Consider the following 18,881-nt stretch of genomic DNA (forward strand, 5'->3'; position numbering starts at 1 on the left):
CCTTTCCCCCCTCCCCCCCCCCATGTTGGGACTGGGAAGGGGAAAACGCTCCCATTATAGGGACAGGAGTGCCCACAACAAAGATGGCGTCGGTTTCCCCTAAAGCCCCGCCCCCTTCCGGGCAGAGCCGCACCTATCGGCGATTGGCTACGAAAAGAACCGAAGCCTTCCGGAGAAAGCCGAAGGCTGCGCATGTAGGGAGACTTCCGGACAGAGCCGAGAAAGCACCGGAAAGAGCAGAGAAAACACCGGAAAGAGTCTCTCTCTTCATCCGGAAGAACCCGAACATTCTCGGAACGTCGCCGAACCATTCCGGAAAACACCGAAGTTCCTTCCGGACAAACCCGAAGCCTTTCCGGAAGTTGCCGAACGGCGCCGGCCGTTGCCCACCCTCCGTCTCCTCAACGCCTCCGCCGTTTCACCCGGCGCCGTTCCACCGCCGCCTCCTCCGCCGCCTCCTCCCCGCCGGGGGGGGCCAACCCGGTCCGCCGCCCCCGGCCCGGTGAGGCGAGGCCCGGCCCGGCAGGATGATCAAGCTCTTCTCGCTGAAGCAGCAGAAGAAGGAGGAGGAATCGGCGGGAGGCACCAAGGGCACCAGCAAAAAGGCCTCGGCCGCGCAGCTCCGCATACAGAAAGGTGGGGGGGGGAGAAGGGCAGGGGGACTTGGGGGGGCGGGGTCCCAGTATGGCCCCACTATGGCCCATGTACTGGTCCCAGTATGGCCCCGCTGTGGCCTATGTACTGGTCCCAGTATGGCCCCGCTGTGGCCTATGTACTGGTCCCAGTATGGCCCTGCTGTGGGGCCTGCTCTGGTCCCAGTATGGCCTAGGTGTGGGACACAGAGTGGTCCCAGTATGGCCTATGTACTGGTCCCAGTATGGCCCTGGTGTGAGGGACACCGTGGTCCCAGTATGGCTCTGCTGTGGGACCTGCACTGGTTCCTGTACAGCCTACGTACTGGTCCCAGTATGGCCCTGCTGTGGGACACCAGTGGTCCCAGTATGGCCTATGTACTGGTCCTAGTGTGGCCTAGGTGTGGGCCACAAAGTGGTCCCAGTATGATCTCTGTACTGGTCCCAGTATGGCCCTGGTCTGGGGTGTATAGTGGTCCCAGTATGATCTCTGTACTGGTCCCAGTATGGCTCCAGTGTGGGGCACACAGTGGTCCCAGTATGGCCCTGGTGTGGGGCCTGCACTGGTTCTAGTATGGCCTATGTACTGGTCCCAGTATGGCTCCAGTGTGGGGCACACAGTGGTCCCAGTATGATCTCTGTACTGGACCCAGTATGGCTCCAGTGTGGGGCACACAGTGGTCCCAGTGTGATCTCTGTACTGGACCCAGTATGGCTCTGCTGTGGGGCCTGCACTGGTTCCAGTATGGCCTATCAGCTGGTCCCAGTAGGGTCTTCTATGGTGCTACAGTGGTCCCAGTATGATCTCTGTACTGGTCCCAGTATTTCCCTGCTGTGGGGCACACCGTGGTCCCAGTATGGCTCTGCTGTGAGACCTGCACTGGTTCCTGTACAGCCTATGTACTGGTCCCAGTATGGCCCTGCTCTGGGGCATACTGTGGTCCCAGTATAGCTTCTGTACTGGTCCCAGTATGGCTCCAATGTGGGGCACACAGTGGTCCCAGTATGATCTCTGTACTGGTCCCAGTATGGCTGTGCTGTGGGGCCTGCACTGGTTCCAGTATGGCCCTGGTGTGGGACACCATGTGGTCCCAGTATGGCCTATGTACTGGTCCCTGTATGGCCCTGCTGTGGGACAACAGTGGTCCCAGTATGGCTCCAGTGTGGGCCACAGAGTGGTCCCAGTATGATCTCTGTACTGGTCCCAGTATGACTCTGCTGTGGCGCCTGCACTGGTTCCAGTATGGCCTATGTACTGGTCCCAGTATGGCCCTGCTGTGGGGCAGACTGTGGTCCCAGTATGATCTCTGTACTGGTCCCAGTATGGCCCTGGTGTGGGGCACACAGTGGTCCCAGTATGATCTCTGTACTGGTCCCAGTATGACTCTGCTGTGGCGCCTGCACTGGTTCCAGTATGGCCTATGTACTGGTCCCAGTATGGCCCTGCTGTGGGGCACACAGTGGTCCCAGTATGATCTCTGTACTGGTCCCAGTATGGCTCCGCTGTGGCGCCTGCACTGGTTCCAGTATGGCCTATGTACTGGTCCCAGTATGGCCCTGGTGTGGTGCAGACTGTGGTCCCAGTATGTTCTCTGTACTGGTTCCAGTATGGCGCTGGTATGGGGCCTGCACTGGTTCCAGTATGGTCTATGTACTGGTCCCAGTATGGCCCTGCTCTGGGACACCATGTGGTTCCAGTTTGGCCTATGTACTGGTCCCAGTATGGACCTGCTGTGGGGCATACTGTGGTCCCAGTATGATCTCTGTACTGGTCCCAGTATGGCTCCAGTGTGGGGCACACAGTGGTCCCAGTATGGTCTATGTACTGGTCCCAGTATGGCTCCAGTGTGGGGCACACAGTGGTCCCAGTATGATCTCTGTACTGGTCCCAGTATGGCTCCAGTGTGGGGCACACAGTGGTCCCAGTATGATCTCTGTACTGGTCCCAGTATGGCTCCAGTGTGGGGCACACAGTGGTCCCAGTATGATCTCTGTACTGGTCCCAGTATGGCTCCGCTGTGGCGCCTGCACTGGTTCCAGTATGGCCTATGTACTGGTCCCAGTATGACCCTGGTGTGGGGCAGACTGTGGTCCCAGTATGATCTCTGTACTGGTTCCAGTATGGCGCTGGTACGGGGCCTGCACTGGTTTCAGTATGGTCTATGTACTGGTCCCAGTATGGCCCTGGTGTGGGCCACAGAGTGGTCCCAGTATGATCTCTGTACTGGTCCCAGTATGGCTCCGCTGTGGCGCCTGCACTGGTTCCAGTATGGTCTATGTACTGGTCCCAGTATGGCCCTGGTGTGGGGCAGACTGTGGTCCCAGTATGATCTCTGTACTGGTCCCAGTATGGCGCTGGTACGGGGCCTGCACTGGTTCCAGTATGGTCTATGTACTGGTTCCAATATGGCCCTGGTGTGGGCCACAGAGTGGTCCCAGTATGATCTCTGTACTGGTCCCAGTATGACCCTGGTGTGGGGCAGACTGTGGTCCCAGTATGATTTCTATACAGGTCCCAGTATGACCTTTGTACTGGTCCCAGTACGGCTCCTGTGTAGGGCTGTATTGTCCCCATTACCTCCCTAACTGTGGGGCACAAACCGGTCCCAGTATCATCTGTGGCATTGTCCCAGCATGGCCTCGGTGTGGTGCTGTACTGGTCCCAGTACGCCCATACTGGGATGCTCCGCCCTTTGGGTCGTGTCCCCAAATGTCCCTACGTGTCCCCGCAGACATCAACGAGCTCAACCTGCCCAAGACTTGCGAGATCGACTTCTCCGACCAGGACGACCTGCTGCACTTCCGTCTCCTCATCTGCCCTGACGAGGTTGGGTTCCCCCTTCCCCACCCCAAAACCCCCACCTGGGACCCCCCCTCTTCATTTCCCCCTTTAGGATCCCTCTCTCCCCTCGCCCCATTTGTCCTCTCTTGGAATCTCCCCTTGCGCCCCCCTTTGTCCCCATCCCCGATGACGTTTCTCTCTCTCCCTTATAGGGTTTCTACAAAGGAGGGAAATTTGTCTTCAGTTTTAAGGTCAGTCCTACACTTGGGGTGACCCCATAGCTGCCAACCCTCATCCTGCAGCCACCAAAATGTCCCCAGAACTGATGACCATTAAGTTGGCACCCACAGTTGGGTCTCCGGGAGGTGGGTGGCTACCGAAACCTCACTTTTGGCCACCAAAAGGATTTGGGACCTGGTGTGAGCAGAGGCCCCGTGTTCACCCTATAGCTTGGAGATGGGATGAGGGGGAATTGGGGCCAGCTGGATAGGATGGGTGGCCATTCTGTGGGTTGGAACTGAAACCAGAAAGTGGTGGCCGTGACTTGTGGCCATCAAAACACCGTTAGGATCGACTGCCCGTCCCTTGGGGGGGGGTTGGTGATCATAAAATGCCACCAGCTGTGTGCTGTAGGGTGGGAAAAAGCCCCCAAAATATGGCCGGGAGGTAAAGGGGGGTGGGGGGTCCGAATGTGACTTTGCCCCCTCCCCAGGTCGGCCAGGGTTACCCCCACGACCCCCCAAAAGTGAAGTGTGAGACGATGGTCTATCACCCCAACATCGACCTGGAGGGCAACGTCTGCCTCAACATCCTCAGGTGGGCCAGCATGGAAACTGGGACCAGTACAAAGATCATACTGGGACCGCTGTGTCCCCCAGCTCTGCTGTGGCCATGGATGGAAGTGGATCCCAATGTAATCCCGGACCACCCATCGGGGTGGAATTACTCCCCCTCCTCCCCCTTTTTCTGTGTGTTGTCCCCTTTCGTGCCTCAAATGTTGGCATGAGGTGACAGCGGTCACCTCCTTGGTGGCCTTGGTGGCACTTCTGATGCTCAGCTTTGTCACCAGAGAGGACTGGAAGCCCGTCCTGACGATAAACTCTATCATCTACGGCCTGCAGTACCTTTTTCTGGTGAGTGAGGTATGGGGTTGGGGGACACCCAGGGGTTGGGGACAACGGGGTGGCCTTTGGGGACAGCTGGTGGCAGCAGGGCGCTTTTTGGGGATGCCTGGTGGTTGATGGGCACCTCTTGGAATCATCTGGGGCACCTGCAGGTGGCATCTGGTGGCTCTGGGGACACCTGGGCGGCTTTGGGGACACCTGGGTGGCTTTGAGGACACCTGGTGGCTTTGGGAACACTGGGTGGCTCTGGGGACACCTGGGTGGCTCTGGGGACATCTGGTGGCTTTGGGGACACTGGGTGGCTCTGGGGACACCTGGGCGGCTCTGGGGACACCGGGTGGCTCTGGGGACACCTGGGCGGCTTTGGGGACACCTGGGTAGCTCTGGGGACACCTGGGTGGCTTTGGGGACACTGGGTGGCTCTGGGGACACCTGGGTGGCTCTGGGGACACCTGGGCGGCTTTGGGGACACTGGGCGGCTTTGGGGACACCTGGGTGGCTCTGGGGACACCTGGGCAGCTCTGGGGACACCTGGTGGCTCTGGGGACACCTGGGTTGCTTTGGGGACATCTGGTGGCTCTGGGGACATCTGGTGGCTTTGGGGACACCTGGTTGGCTCTGGGGACACTGGGTGGCTCTGGGGACACCTGGGTGGCTTTGGGGGCACCTGGGTGGCTTTGGGGACACTGGGTGGCTTTGGGGACACCTGGTGGCTCTGGGAACATCTGGTGGCTTTGGGAACACCTGTGTGGCTTTGGGGACACCTGGGTGGCTCTGGGGACACTGGTGGCTTTGTGGACACCTGGGTGGCTTTGGGGGCACCTGGGTGGCTTTGGGGACACTGGGTGGCTTTGGGGACACCTGGTGGCTCTGGGGTCACCGGGTGGCTTTGGGGACACCTGGGCGGCTCTGGGGACACCTGATGGCTTTGGGGACACCTGGTGGCTCTGGGGACACCTGGGTGGCTCTGGGGACACCTGGTGGCTCTTGGGACACCTGGGCGGCTTTGGGGACACCTGTGTGGCTTTGGGGACACCTGGTGGCTCTGGGGACACCTGGGCGGCTTTGGGGACACTGGCTGGCTCTGGGAACATCTGGTGGCTTTGGGGACACCTGGGCGGCTCTGGGGACACCTGGTGGCTCTGGGGACACTGGATGGCTTTGGGGACACCTGGTGGCTCTGGGGACACCTGGGTGGCTTTGGGGACACCTGGTGGCTCTGGGGACACCTGGGTGGCTTTGGGGACACCTGGTGGCTCTGGGGACACTGGGTGGCTTTGGGGACACCTGGGTGGCTCTGGGGACACTGGGTGGCTCTGGGGACACCTGGGTGGCTTTGGGGACACTGGGCGGCTTTGGGGACACCTGGGTGGCTCTGGGGACACCTGGGCGGCTTTGGGGACACCTGGTGGCTCTGGGACACTGGGCGGCTTTGGGGACACCTGGGCGGCTTTGGGGACACCTGGGTGGCTTTGGGGACACCAGGTGGCTTTGGGGACACCTGGGCAGCTCTGGGGACACCTGGTGGCTCTGGGGACACTGGGCGGCTTTGGGGACACCTGGGTGGCTCTGGGGACACCTGGGTGGCTTTGGGGACACCAGGTGGCTTTGGGGACACCTGGGTTGCTTTGGGGACATCTGGTGGCTTTGGGGACACCTGGGTGGCTTTGGGGACACCAGGTGGCTTTGGGGACACCTGGGTGGCTTTGGGGACACCAGGTGGCTTTGGGGACACCTGGGCAGCTCTGGGGACACCGGGTGGCTCTGGGGACACCTGGTGGCTCTGGGGACACCTGGGTTGCTTTGGGGACATCTGGTGGCTCTGGGGACATCTGGTGGCTTTGGGGACACCTGGTGGCTCTGGGGATACCTGGGTGGCTTTGGGGACACCTGGTGGCTCTGGGGTCACCGGGTGGCTTTGGGGACACCTGTGTGGCTTTGGGGACACCTGATGGCTTTGGGGACACCTGGGTGGCTTTGGGGACACCTGGGGGCTCTGGGAACATCTGGTGGCGTTGGGGACACCTGGGCAGCTTTGGGGACATCTGGTGGCTTTGGGGACACCTGGTGGCTTTGGGGTTGGGGGGGTGCTAAGGGATATCAGGAGAGGGGACACAATGAGGGTCCCCAGGGGTAGAGGGGACATTGAGGGGGGGTCCCTTAAAGCGGGGGGGGGGCACTGATGTGTTTTAAGAGGTTTGGGGATGGGGGGGGGGGGGAATTAAGGAGTAGTAATGAAATATGGGGGGGTTGGGGGGGTGCGGCAGGGGGTTTCAGGGGTGCGTTAATGGTGTGGGGGGAGTAATTATCCCTGGGGGGGGGGCAGTTAGAACTGTAGGGGGGCAGTTATCCCTCTTGGGGGGGCAGGTGGACGTTTGGGGGGGCAGGTGGACCTTTAGGGGTCCAGTATCCCTTTGGGGGGGGGTAGTTATCCCTTTTGGGGGGCATTTAGACTTTTGGGGGGCAGTTGTCCCTCTTGGGGGGGCAGTTGGACCTTTTGGGGGGGCAGTTATCCCTTTTGGGGGGGGGCAGTTATCCCTTTTGGGAGGCATTTGGACTTTTGGGGAGCAGTTATCTCTCTTGGGGGGGCAGGTGGACGTTTGGGGGGGCAGTTGGACCTTTAGGGGTCCAGTATCCCTTTTGGGGGGGTAGTTATCCCTTTTGGGGGACATTTGGACCTTTGGGGGGCAGTTATCCCTTTTTGGGGGGCAGTTATTCCTTTTGGGGGGCATTTGGTCCTTTAGGGGTCCAGTATTTCTTTTGGGGGGGGGCAGTTATCCCTTTTGGGTGGGCAGTTAGCCTTTTGGGGGGGCAGTTAGCCTTCTGGGGGACATTTAGCCTTTTGGGGGGGCAGTTATCCCTCTTGGGGGGGCAGGTGGACCTTTAGGGGTCCAGTATCCCTTTTGGGGGGGGGGTAGTTATCCCTTTTGGGGGGGCAGTTAGCCTTCTGGGGGGGCATTTAGCCTTTTGGGGGGGCAGTTATCCCTCTTGGGGGGGGGGGATAGTTATCCCTTTTGGGGGACATTTGGACCTTTGGGGGGCAGTTTTCCCTTTTGGGGGGGCAGGTGGACCTTTAGGGGTCCAGTATCCCTTTTGGGGGGGGGGGTAGTTATCCCTTTTGGGGGGCAGTTAGACCTTTAGGGGGGGCATTTGGACCTTTAGGGGTCCAGTATTCCTTTTGGGGGGGGGGGTAGTTATCCCTTTTGGGGGACATTTGGACCTTTGGGGGGCAGTTTTCCCTTTTTGGGGGGCAGTTATTCCTTTTGGGGGGGCAGGTGGACCTTTAGGGGTCCAGTATTTCTTTTGGGGGGGGGGCAGTTATCCCTTTTGGGTGGGCAGTTAGCCTTCTGGGGGGGCAGTTATCCCTTTTGGGGGGGCAGTTATCCCTTTTGGGGGGGCAGTTTTCCCTTTGGGGGGGGCAGTTATCCCTTTTGGGGGGGCAGTTTTCCCTTTGGGGGGGGCAGTTATCCCTTTTGGGTGGGCAGTTTTCCCTTTGGGGGGGGCAGTTATCCCTTTGGGGGGGGCTAGTTATCCCTTTTGGGGGGCAGTTTTCCCTTTGGGGGGGGCAGTTATCCCTTTTGGGGGGGCAGTTATCCCTTTTGGGGGGCAGTTATCCCTTTTCACCTCTGGGGGGGGGGGGCAGTTACCCTTTATGGAGACAACGAACCCCGTATGGGGGTGCAAGAACACAACCCCACCCCACCACCTTGCCCAGGAGTGTGTGTGTGTGTGGGGGGGGGGATATCTGATATTCCTTCCTTCCACACCCCCCTCCTTTAATTCCTATGCCCTCCAACCACCCCCCCCCTCCTTTTTGCCCCCCCCAGGAGCCGAATCCCGAGGACCCCCTGAACAAGGAGGCTGCAGAAGTGCTGCAGAGCAACCGACGCCTCTTTGAGCAGAACGTGCAGCGCTCCCTGAGGGGGGGCTACGTTGGTGCCACCTACTTTGAGCGCTGCCTCAAGTAGCCCCCCCTCCCTCCCCCCCCCCCCCTTTCCCCTTCCCCCCCACCCGATTCCCCACCCCCCCCACCCGATTCCCCATCCCTCCCTACCGCCTCCTCCCCGCCCCCCCCTATTTATTGCCCCCCTGGGGGCGGGGGGGGCCCCCTCCTTTCTGCCTCCCCACCCCCCCCCAAACTCCCCCCAGATTCCTACCCCCCCCCCCCGCGGGTGATTAAAGGGCGATGGTAACGAGCGGCGGCGGCCCCCCTCCTCCTCCTCCTCCTCTGCTGTGGTTTGATTTGGGGTGGGGGGGTGGACTGGTTTGTACTGGGGGGGGGCATTGGGGGTGGGGTGGTGCTCTCAGGTCCGTGTTCTAAGGCTCCCAGTACTGCCCAGTTCCCTGATCCCAGTACTCCCAGTATGCCCAGTTCCCCATCTGAGGGCTCCCAGTATGCCCAGTTCCCCATCTGAGCACTCCCAGTATGCCCAGTTCCCTGATCCCAGTGCTCCCAGTATGCCCATTCCCTGTCCCAGTGCTCCCAGTATGCCCAGTTCCAATTCTGATAGCTCCCTGTATGCCCAGTTTCCTGTCCCAGTGCTCCCAGTATGTCCAGTTCCCCATCTGAGGGCTCCCAGTATGCCCAGTTCCCTGATCCCAGTGCTCCCACTATACCCAGTTCCAGTTCTGAGAACTCCCAGTATGCCCAGTTCCCCATCCCAGTGCTTCCAGTATGCCCAGTTCCCCATCTGAAGGCTCCCAGTATATCTAGTTCCAATCCCAGTGCTCCCAGTATGCCCAATTCCAATTCTGAGAGCTCCCAGTATGCCCAGTTTCCTGTCCCAGTGCTCCCAGTATGCCCAGTTCCCCATCTGAGCACTCCCAGTATGCCCAGTTCCCCATCTCAGGGCTCCCAGTACACTCAGTTCCAGTCCCAGTGCTCCCAGTATGTCCAGTTCCCCATCTGAGGGTTCCCAGTACACCCAGTTCCAGTCCCAGTGCTCCCAGTATGTCCAGTTCCCCATCTGAGGGCTCCCAGTACACCCAGTTCCAGTCCCAGTGCTCCCAGTATGTCCAGTTCCCCATCTGAGGGTTCCCAGTACACCCAGTTCCAGTCCCAGTGCTCCCAGTATGCCCAGTTCCCCATCTGAGCACTCCCAGTATGCCCAGTTCCAGTCCCAGTGCTCCCAGTAAGTCCAGTTCCCTGTCCCAGTGCTCCCAGTATGCCCACTTCCCCACCTGAGCACTCCCAGTATGCCCAGTTCCCTGTCCCAGTGCTCCCAGTATGCCCTGTGTTTTTACCCCCCAGCATCCCAGTTGTCCCCAGTTCCCTCCAGCCTGCTCCAGTTTGCCCCCAGTGCTCCCCAGTATAGCCCAGCTCCTCATCTCAGTGCTTCCCAGTATGCCCAGTCCCGCTCCCACTCTCTCCCAGTGCCTCCCATAGACTCTTCTGCTCCCCAGCTGCTCCAGATCCTATCCCAGTACCTCCCAGTATATACCATTGTCCTTCCCTGTATATCCCAGTGCCTCCCAGTATATCCCAATTCCCCCAGAATATCCCAGTGACCTTCCCATTATATCCCAGTATATATCCTAATATAGACCCCAGTATATACTCCAGCATATCCCAGTTCTCCCAGTATGTACCAGTGATGTTCCTTCCTCCCAGTATATATCCCAGTTACCCCCAGTATGTCCTTCCCAGTATATCCCAGTATGTCCCAATATCCTCTCCATAATATATCCCAGTTTCCCCCTGTGCGTCCCAGTGATCTTCCCATTATGTCCTACTGCATCCCACTGTGTCCCAATGATGTCCTTCCGAGTATATCCCAGTTATCCCCAGTATATCCCAGTTATCTCCAGTATACCCCAGTTCCCCATTTGCCCTCAACTCATCATCGGTCCCCCACGCCGCTGGGGGGGCGCTGTGCGACCGGAAGTACCGCTCTATCCTCCCCTTCTCGGTGACCCGGAAAGGAAGTGGCATGGCACGGCTACTGCTCAGAGTGCTCCGCCTCTCGTCACGTGACTGCCCCGCCCGCGTGACGTCACAGCGTTTGCGGAAGTGCGCGGCAGAGGCGGAAGGAGCGGGGTGAGGGTCTGCGGCCGCGGGATCATAGAGACGGGCGAGGAGGAGGGGGGATAGAGCGGCGGGAATGGGGATAGAGCTGCGCGGTGCAGAGGGGGAAGAACCATAGAGTAACGGGAGGGGAGGGGCAGAGCGGCCCAGTCTCAGGGATCATAGAGTCGGGCGCATAGAGACCGAAGGGGGGGAAAGGGGAGGGCGGCAGCCATAGGCAGGAAGGGGGCGGGGCTTGCTCCTCGCTCTGCTGTTGGCTGAGCTTCCCGTTGCCATGGCGACGGGGCGGGGCTGGGGGGTGATGCTGTACCTGGGGGCGGCCATGTTGGGGTGCGGGGTAACGAGGGGGAGGGGGTACCTCGACCATGTCTGCCTTATTTCCACCTCCCACCACCGCGCTGTCCTCCCGCTTCGCCCCGCTCCGAGTCTCCAGTGTTCACAGCGCCAGAACTGCGGTCCTCTTCTGTGCCCTCCTCATCTCCACGTCCTCCCCATGTCCCCTCTGTACCCAGATCGGCATCCTTCCATCTCCCCAGTGCTCACATGGCCATGGCTGCATCCCTTTTGTCCATTTTCCCCTTTTATATCCATATTTCTGTGTCCCTTCCATCTCCCCAGTGCTCACATGGCCATGGCTGCGTCCCTTTTATCCATTTTCCCCTTTTATATCCACATTTCTGCATCCCTTCCATCTCCCCAATGCTCACATGGCCATGGCTGCATCCCTTTTATCCATTTTCCCCTTTTATATCCACATTTCCGTGTCCCTTCCATCTCCTCAGTGCTCACATGGCCATGGCTGCGTCCCTTTTATCCATTTCCCCCTTTATATCCACATCTCTGCATCCCTTCCATCTCCCCGGTGCTCCCATGGCCATGGCTGCGTCCCTTTTGTCCATTTTCCCCCTTTATATCCACATTTCTGTGTCCCTTCCATCTCCTCAGTGCTCACATGGCCATGGCTGTGTCCCTTTTATCCATTTTCCCCCTTTATATCCACATTTCCATGTCCCTTCCATCTCCTCAGTGCTCCCATTGCCATGGCTGCATCCCTTTTGTCCATTTTCCCCTTTTATATCCACATTTCCGTGTCCCTTCCATCTCCCCAGTGCTCTCATGGCCATGGCTGCGTCCCTTTTATCCATTTCCCCCTCTCTCTGCATCCCTTCCATCTCCTCAGTGCTCCCATGGCCATGGCTGCATCCCTTTTGTCCATTTCCCCTTTTATATCCACATTTCTGTGTCCCTTCCATCTCCTCAGTGCTCCCATGGCCATGGCTGCATCCCTTTTGTCCATTTTCTCCCTTTATATCCACATTTCCGTGTCCCTTCCATCTCCCCAATGCTCCCATTGCCAAGGCTGCATCCTCTTTATCCATCTTCCCCTTTACATCCAGATCTCTGCATCCCTTCCATCTTCCCAAAGCAAACATACAGATAGAAATGCGAAACATAAACACGCTGTAAAATATTGTTACCTAAGAATGTAAACACTGTGTATTTGAAATATATACAGCGGGCGACGCTTTATACATAATGTTTAAATTATATGCAGGCATAACTTTACAGAAAAGCATAAATTTACAGAAAAGCATAAACTTACAGAAAAGGAAAGGCGTTTTCTGCCTACGATACGACGCGTGCTGCTGTGATGCAAAATGCTGGTATTTCCAAGTGGAACCCATTTAAAGGTTGTCTTCTCAAAATTCAGTTCTTTGTTTGTGAAGTTTTCAGAAAAGCAGCTCAGAAGTGGAATTCATTGCTCTTGGAAATGCTGGTAATTGGAAAGGGCCAAGGCAATGGGTGATGGCTCTGATGCGACAGTTCTGTTTGCTTTTCTCTTAATCTGTTCCTTGCTGGAGGCATGTGATCTGGAGTTTTATTACAGAGCTGCCACTCCTTCGATTTATCCAGCTGAAGAAACACGTCCTGCAATAAACCGTCGTGTTTCAAGAGTTCTTCTGTTGAGTTTCTTTGCTTTGAAAAGTTTCTAAAGAATCCCTTTGCTGTGTCAGAAGCAGCGGGAGCTTGTTATTATCTTACTCATCAAGTGGGAACCAGCATAATTACATTAAATATTAAAAACAAACTAACCAGCGAAGTAAAAAGCAGAGGAAAAGGTGTCCGTTTACTTTTTTTGGTAGTAACTCTCATTTCTGCGACTGAAGGTTACATTTAATAAGAAGGTTATATTTAATAAGGGTTTTTTTTATGCAAAAACTTGTGGTATCCCACGGCAGCAGCATATACACGTTTCAGATGGAGGGCAACATGCAGCATTTCGACTTCAGCTTCATGAAAAAAAAGAAACTCGGTGCGATGAGTTCTTAGGACTGTGTGCATTTCAGGTGAGCCTGAGCAGATTCCCATAGAGCTCAGCCATTCTGTTGGATTATTCATGGCAGCGTACTTTTTAGGGCTTTGATAGGAGCTACCAGTTTTTACAGCACAGACCGTGCAGAAACTTCCTAAGCATTACACAGCAGAGCTCACTGCAGGATTTGGACTTAGCTGGCTGAGTCCAATACGAGCAAAATCCCTGGAGGCATTCAGGGCCTGGCTGGATGTGACTCTGGGTGGCCAGGTCTGCTGGTGAGTGACCCTGGACGTAGCAGGGGGGTTGAAACTCGATGATCGTTGTGGTCCTTTTCAACCCAGGCCATTCTATGATTCTCTGATTCCCAGTGCTCCCATTGCCACGGCTGCGTCCTTTTTATCCATCTTCCCCCTCTAAATCCAGATCTCTGCATCCCTTCCATCTCCCCAATGCTCCCATTGCCATAGCTGTGTCCCTTTTATCTATTTCCCCCTTTACATCCACATTTCTGTATCTCTTCCATCTCCTCAATGCTCACACGGCCATGGCTGTGTCCCTTTTATCCATTTTCCCCTTTTATATCCACATTTCTGCATCCCTTCCATCTCCCCAATGCCCCCATTGCCATGGCTGCATCCCTTTTGTCCATTTTCCCCCTTTATATCCACATTTCCGTGTCCCTTCCATCTCCCCAATGCCCCCATGGCCATGACTGCGTCCCTTTTATCCATTTTCCCCTTTCATATCCACATCTCTGCATCCCTTCCATCTCCCCAATGCTCCCATTGCCATGGCTGTGTCCCTTTTATCTATTTCCCCCTTTATATCCACATTTCTGTGTCCCTTCCATCTCCCCAGTGCTCCCATGGCCATGGCTGCATCCTCTTTATCCATTTTCCCCCTTTATATCCACATTTCTGCGTCCCTTCCATCTCCCCAATGCTCACATGGCCATGGCTGCATCCTCTTTATCCATTTTCCCCCTTTATATCCACATTTCTGTGTCCCTTCCATCTCCCCAGTGCTCACATGGCCATGGCTGCATCCTCTTTATCCATCTTCCCCTCTGTGTCCAGATCTCTGCATCCCTTCCATCTCCCCAGTGCTCCCATTGCCATAGCTGTGTCCCTTTTATCTATTTCCCCCTTTACATCCACATTTCTGTATCTCTTCCATCTCCCCAATGCTCACACGGCCATGGCTGTGTCCCTTTTATCCATTTTCCCCTTTTATATCCACATTTCTGCATCCCTTCCATCTCCCCAGTGCTCACATGGCCATGGCTGCATCCTCTTTATCCATCTTCCCCTCTGTGTCCAGATCTCTGCATCCCTTCCATCTCCCCAGTGCTCCCATTGCCATGACTGCGTCCCTTTTATCCATTTTCCCCCTTTATATCCACATTTCTGTGTCCCTTCCATCCCCCCAGTGCTCCCATGGCCATGGCTGCTTCCCTTTGATCCATCTTCCCTCTCTCCCCCCGCCTTCCCCATGCCCATATCGCCATCACCTTTGTGTTCTCCTTTGTCTCCCCCATCTCCACGCCTTCCTCATCTCCATCTTCCCTCTGTCCACGCCTCCCATCTCCCCTCTTTATCCATACATACGTGTCCCCTCCGTGTCCCCATCCTCCCCACGTCCGCATCCCCACCCCCATACCTCCTACATCCCCTCTCGATCCGTATCCACGTCTCCTCCACGTCCACCTAACCCCAACCCCGTGTCCCCCCCGATGCTGACGTCCCCCCGTCGTTGTCCCCAGGCATTTTGTCACCATGGACCTCCTGTTCGGCCGTCGGAAGACCCCGGAGGAGCTGCTGAGGCAGAACCAGAGGGCGCTGACCCGCGCCATGCGTGAGCTCGACCGCGAGCGCCAGAAACTGGAGGCCCAGGAGAAGAAAATCATCATCGACATCAAAAAGATGGCCAAGCAGGGACAGATGGTGAGGGGTGGACCGGGGGACGTGGAACGGTTCTTGTTTTTTTGTTTTGTTTTGTCTTTTTTTGGTTGTCGTTTCTTTTTGGGTTGGAAGGGAACCTGAAGGATGGTGAATCTCCAACCCCATTGCCACATGCAGGGCCACCAACCTCCACATTTAATACCAGACCAGGCTGCCCATCCAACCTGGCCTTGAACACCTCTAGGGATGGACGGGGCGTCCACAGCCTCTTGGGTTTTGTGTTGAGGGACGTGGTTTAGTGAGTGCTATTGGTGATAGGTGGATGGTTGGACTGGATGATCTTGAAGGTCTTTTCCAACCTTGGTGATTCTATGATTCTCTCTGGGCGGCTGTTCCAGCACCTCACCACTCTCATAGTAAAGAACTTCCCCCTGACATCCAACCTAAATCTTTCCTCTCTCAGCTTCAAACCATTTCCTGACCAGGGAAACCATTAAAACCAACTTAAAACCATTTTCCCAACAAGCAGGTCGTTGGTGGGCTCATATCAAACTTGATGGGCGAAGGTGGTGGAGTGCAAAGGGATGGAGTGGGGCAGGGGGTGCTGGGGATGCTAGATCCTCTATTCTAGATCCTCTATAAGGGCAGTGAGGCAGAAAGCCCAGCTGAAGTGCCTTGATAGCAATGCACACAGCCTGGGAAATAAGCAGGATGAGTTGGAAACCGCAGTTGGAAAGTTATGATCTTGTTGCTGCCGTGGAAACGTGGTGGGACGACTCCCCAAATAAGGAGCTGGGGGAATGTAAAGGGGACGTGGGGATTGTACTGGTGATCGTGGAACACGGAATGGGTGTTGAGGTGTGGATATTGAGGTGAGGATGCCAGGAGATGTGCACAGGGGGATATGGAGGACGTGGAGGGATCCAGAGGACACGGAGGGATCCAGGAGAACGTGGTGGGGACGTTGGGATATGGCTGGGGAGAAGGGGGTGCAGGGGAGACGTGGTGGGACTGGGTGACACAACGGGGACTTGGGTGTTTGGGCAGAACCCAGGGACCACAGTGACAAAGTGGGGGCATGGAGGGGCTCAAAAGACCGTGGTGGGGGGAAGGGAGAGACTGGGAGGCTGTGTGGTGGATAATGGCAGAGGGAAGGAGACCCAGGAGATTGAGGTGGGACTGGGGGACACATCGGGGTGCTTGGAGAGGACCAGAGATCACAGAGGGAACTTTGGGGACCGTGAAAATCCCAAATGGCCACAGTTGGTCTAAGGGGACCGGGAGGCCATCAGGAAGGTGATGGGGACAAGGGGACACTGAAGGGTTCTCAGAGATCCCCAAAGTTTTCCTGGGGATCATCACAGCCACCCAACCTCCCCTTTGGCCTACAGGACGCAGTGAAGATCATGGCGAAGGACTTGGTGAGGACGCGGCGCTATGTGAAAAAGTTCATCACCATGAGGGCCAACGTCCAGGCCGTGTCCCTCAAAATCCAGACCCTAAAATCCAACAACTCCATGGCCCAGGCCATGAAGGGCGTCACCAAGGCCATGGCCACCATGAACCGGCAGGTGGGTGCCCGTGGTCCTGTCCCCAAAGCTGGGGTCACCAACAGCTGCCCTGGGGTGGCAGTGGGGATGTCTTTGAGACCATGACGTGATGGAGAACGTTTTGCAGATTTGCCAACTGACCTGGGGATGGTCCCCAAGGCTGGGGCCACCGTAAGGTGCTCCATGGGGTCGTCCCCGAGGTCCTGGCCATCGTGACCAGTCCCATGGTGGTCGTGGGGGTGTTTTTGAGAACTTGGTTGCCATCAGGTGGCCTGGTTTGGCCGTGGGGACATCCCAAAGGTTGTGACCAGCACAAGTTGCTTAGGAGATACGATCGTCCCTAAGATCGTGGCCAACAGAAGCCACTCGGGGGATCCGTGGGGATGTACCCAAGGCTGTAGCCACTGTGAGAACGTCCCCCTGTGCCACGTGCTCCGTCCGCCTGTCCCCACAGCTGAAGCTGCCACAGATCCAGAAGATCATGATGGAGTTTGAGAAACAGGCAGAGATCATGGACATGAAGGAGGAGCTGATGAACGACGCCATTGATGATGCCATGGGGGATGAGGACGATGAGGAAGAGAGGTGGGAGATGCGGGGTGACGGAGACGTGGGGACTTGAGGGGACACAGGGACACGAGGAGACGGGGAAAGAGGAGCATGGTGGAATGGGACACGTTTGGGACGTGGGGCAGAGTGGGATAGGGTCATGGTGAGATGTAGGGCTGGTCGTTGGGTGAGTGGAATGTGGTGGGTTTGGGGATATGGGGGGGACACAGAGCGGGGACGTGGTGGGAGATGGATGTGTTGGACGGGGTTTGTGGGACACAAACATATGGGAAGGAAAACATGGGGTAGAGATGTGGAGGACACGGGGGTTGAGAACGTGGGGACACGAGAAGGGAACATGGTGTGTTGGGGAAATAGGGGCACCCCATAGAGGGACGTGGGGTTATGGGGTGGAGATGTGGGCACGTGGGGTTGAAGACCTGGGGGGGGGGAATGCGGTGGGGACACATGAGGAGGTGGTGGAGGAAAGACATGGGGATACGGGGGGGGGGTTATGGGGATGTTTTTGGGGTCCTGACATGACCCCTGACATCTTGTCTTGTCCCCCCCCAGCGACGCAGTGGTGTCACAGGTGCTGGACGAGCTGGGACTGAACCTCACCGATGAGCTGGCCAGTGAGTAGGGTGGGGGGTGCCTTGGTGGGGTCGAGAGGGTCAGGGTGGCACTTTGGGGGCTCTGCGGGGGGGGTATTTAAGGGGCCCTGGGGGGTCATTTTTGGAGGAGTATTATGGAATGTTTCTGGGGTCATTTTGGGGAAATGTTTTTGGGGGGCTAAAGGGAGGGGTTGGGAAGGAGGGGGGGGGGGGAAGATATTTGCCCTGACCTTTGCCCTCTGCCCCCCCAGCCCTGCCCCCACCGGGGGGGTCACTGGCAGCAGGGGAGGGGCGGGCAGCTGAGGCTGCTGCTGCATTGGCTGACGCCGACGCTGACCTGGAGGAGCGGCTCAAGAACCTCCGCCGGGACTGAGCCCCCACTTCTGCACCTCAATTCCATCGTGCCCCCCCCCCCCAACATCCCCGGACCCCGGGCCTGACCTCAGCAACCTTCTGCCCCCGGAGATGATGCCCTGCGCTGACCTCCAAAATTTGACCCCTCTTGGTGACTCGTCCCCCCACCCCGGGGGGGCTGACTGCGTTGACTTTTGACTCCACCCAAATACCCCCCCAGTGGGGGTATCTCTGACAACACACTACAGAGCTTTTTACCCCCCTCCAGGGGGGGGGAATTGTCCCCTGCTGGGGCTACTTGCTCACCTAAGGAGTATTTCCCCCCCCCCCCCCCTTCATCCCCTTCTTTGAGGATATTTGCTTTCTTCCCCAATTTTTTTTTTTTTTTTTGCCCCCTTTTTCTGTTTTTTTTTGATTTTCTTTTGGACTATTCGCCTCCCTCTTTGAGTTATTTGCCCCATTCTGGGGGTTTTTGCACTCCCCCCCGGGGGGTATTGCCCCCCCCCCTCTCCTGGGGCAGTTGAGTGGAACTAAGGCAATAAAGGCTGCACGCTGGTACCTGCTGCCTCCCCCCGCTGCTTCCTAGGGCCCCCAGTGCAGCCCAGCAAGGGACTGGGAGCACTGGGCGGGGAGGGGGAGTTCTCTGATGGCTGCTGTGGGGTTGGACACCGGTGGGACAATAACACCTGGTCTGAAACTACACCACCAGGTGGTCCGTTTTCATGCTAGAAAGCAGTGATTTGAGGCCAGAAAAGGAAAGGTGCTGGATGGGCATGCTGGCTGCAGCCTCGTTTTGGGGTGAAAACTCCCCATATTGGCGCACCCCACGCTGCAAGGACTTCTCTCTGGAGTGGGAAACCCTCTAAATTCATCCCGCCCCAATTGGATGGAAATTTTGGGTGCGATTCCTGTTTTCCTCTGGAGGACGTACAAACACGGCGAGTAGAGCAGAAAATGAAGATTTTGGGTTAAAAAGGAAAAAAATAGGGATTTACTCCTTTTTTTTTTTTTTTTTTTTTTTTTTCTTTTTTCC

At 57.0% G+C, this 18,881-nt stretch overlaps 2 protein-coding genes across 2 annotated transcripts; both read left to right on the plus strand.

Annotated features, from left to right (window-relative positions):
* The first annotated feature begins 262 nt into the window (after nucleotides 1–262).
* UBE2M (ubiquitin conjugating enzyme E2 M) lies at nucleotides 263–8,548 on the plus strand. The gene is made up of 6 exons (XM_085214796.1): nucleotides 263–636; nucleotides 3,365–3,459; nucleotides 3,627–3,665; nucleotides 4,127–4,230; nucleotides 4,484–4,547; nucleotides 8,366–8,548. The coding sequence occupies exons 1-6, from the start codon at nucleotides 528–530 to the stop codon at nucleotides 8,504–8,506; spliced, it is 552 nt and encodes a 183-aa protein (XP_085070922.1). The 5' UTR covers nucleotides 263–527; the 3' UTR covers nucleotides 8,507–8,548.
* A 1,861-nt stretch (nucleotides 8,549–10,409) lies between these two features.
* CHMP2A (charged multivesicular body protein 2A) lies at nucleotides 10,410–18,406 on the plus strand. Its single transcript, XM_085214785.1, has 6 exons — nucleotides 10,410–10,575; nucleotides 14,643–14,823; nucleotides 16,173–16,352; nucleotides 16,786–16,916; nucleotides 17,454–17,515; nucleotides 17,746–18,406. The coding sequence occupies exons 1-6, from the start codon at nucleotides 10,469–10,471 to the stop codon at nucleotides 17,865–17,867; spliced, it is 783 nt and encodes a 260-aa protein (XP_085070911.1). The 5' UTR covers nucleotides 10,410–10,468; the 3' UTR covers nucleotides 17,868–18,406.
* The last annotated feature ends 475 nt before the right edge of the window (nucleotides 18,407–18,881 follow it).

Source organism: Meleagris gallopavo, chromosome 33 (genome assembly GCF_905368555.1).
Source record: "Meleagris gallopavo chromosome 33, MGAL_WU_HG_1.1, whole genome shotgun sequence".
Lineage (NCBI taxonomy): Eukaryota > Metazoa > Chordata > Aves > Galliformes > Phasianidae > Meleagris > Meleagris gallopavo.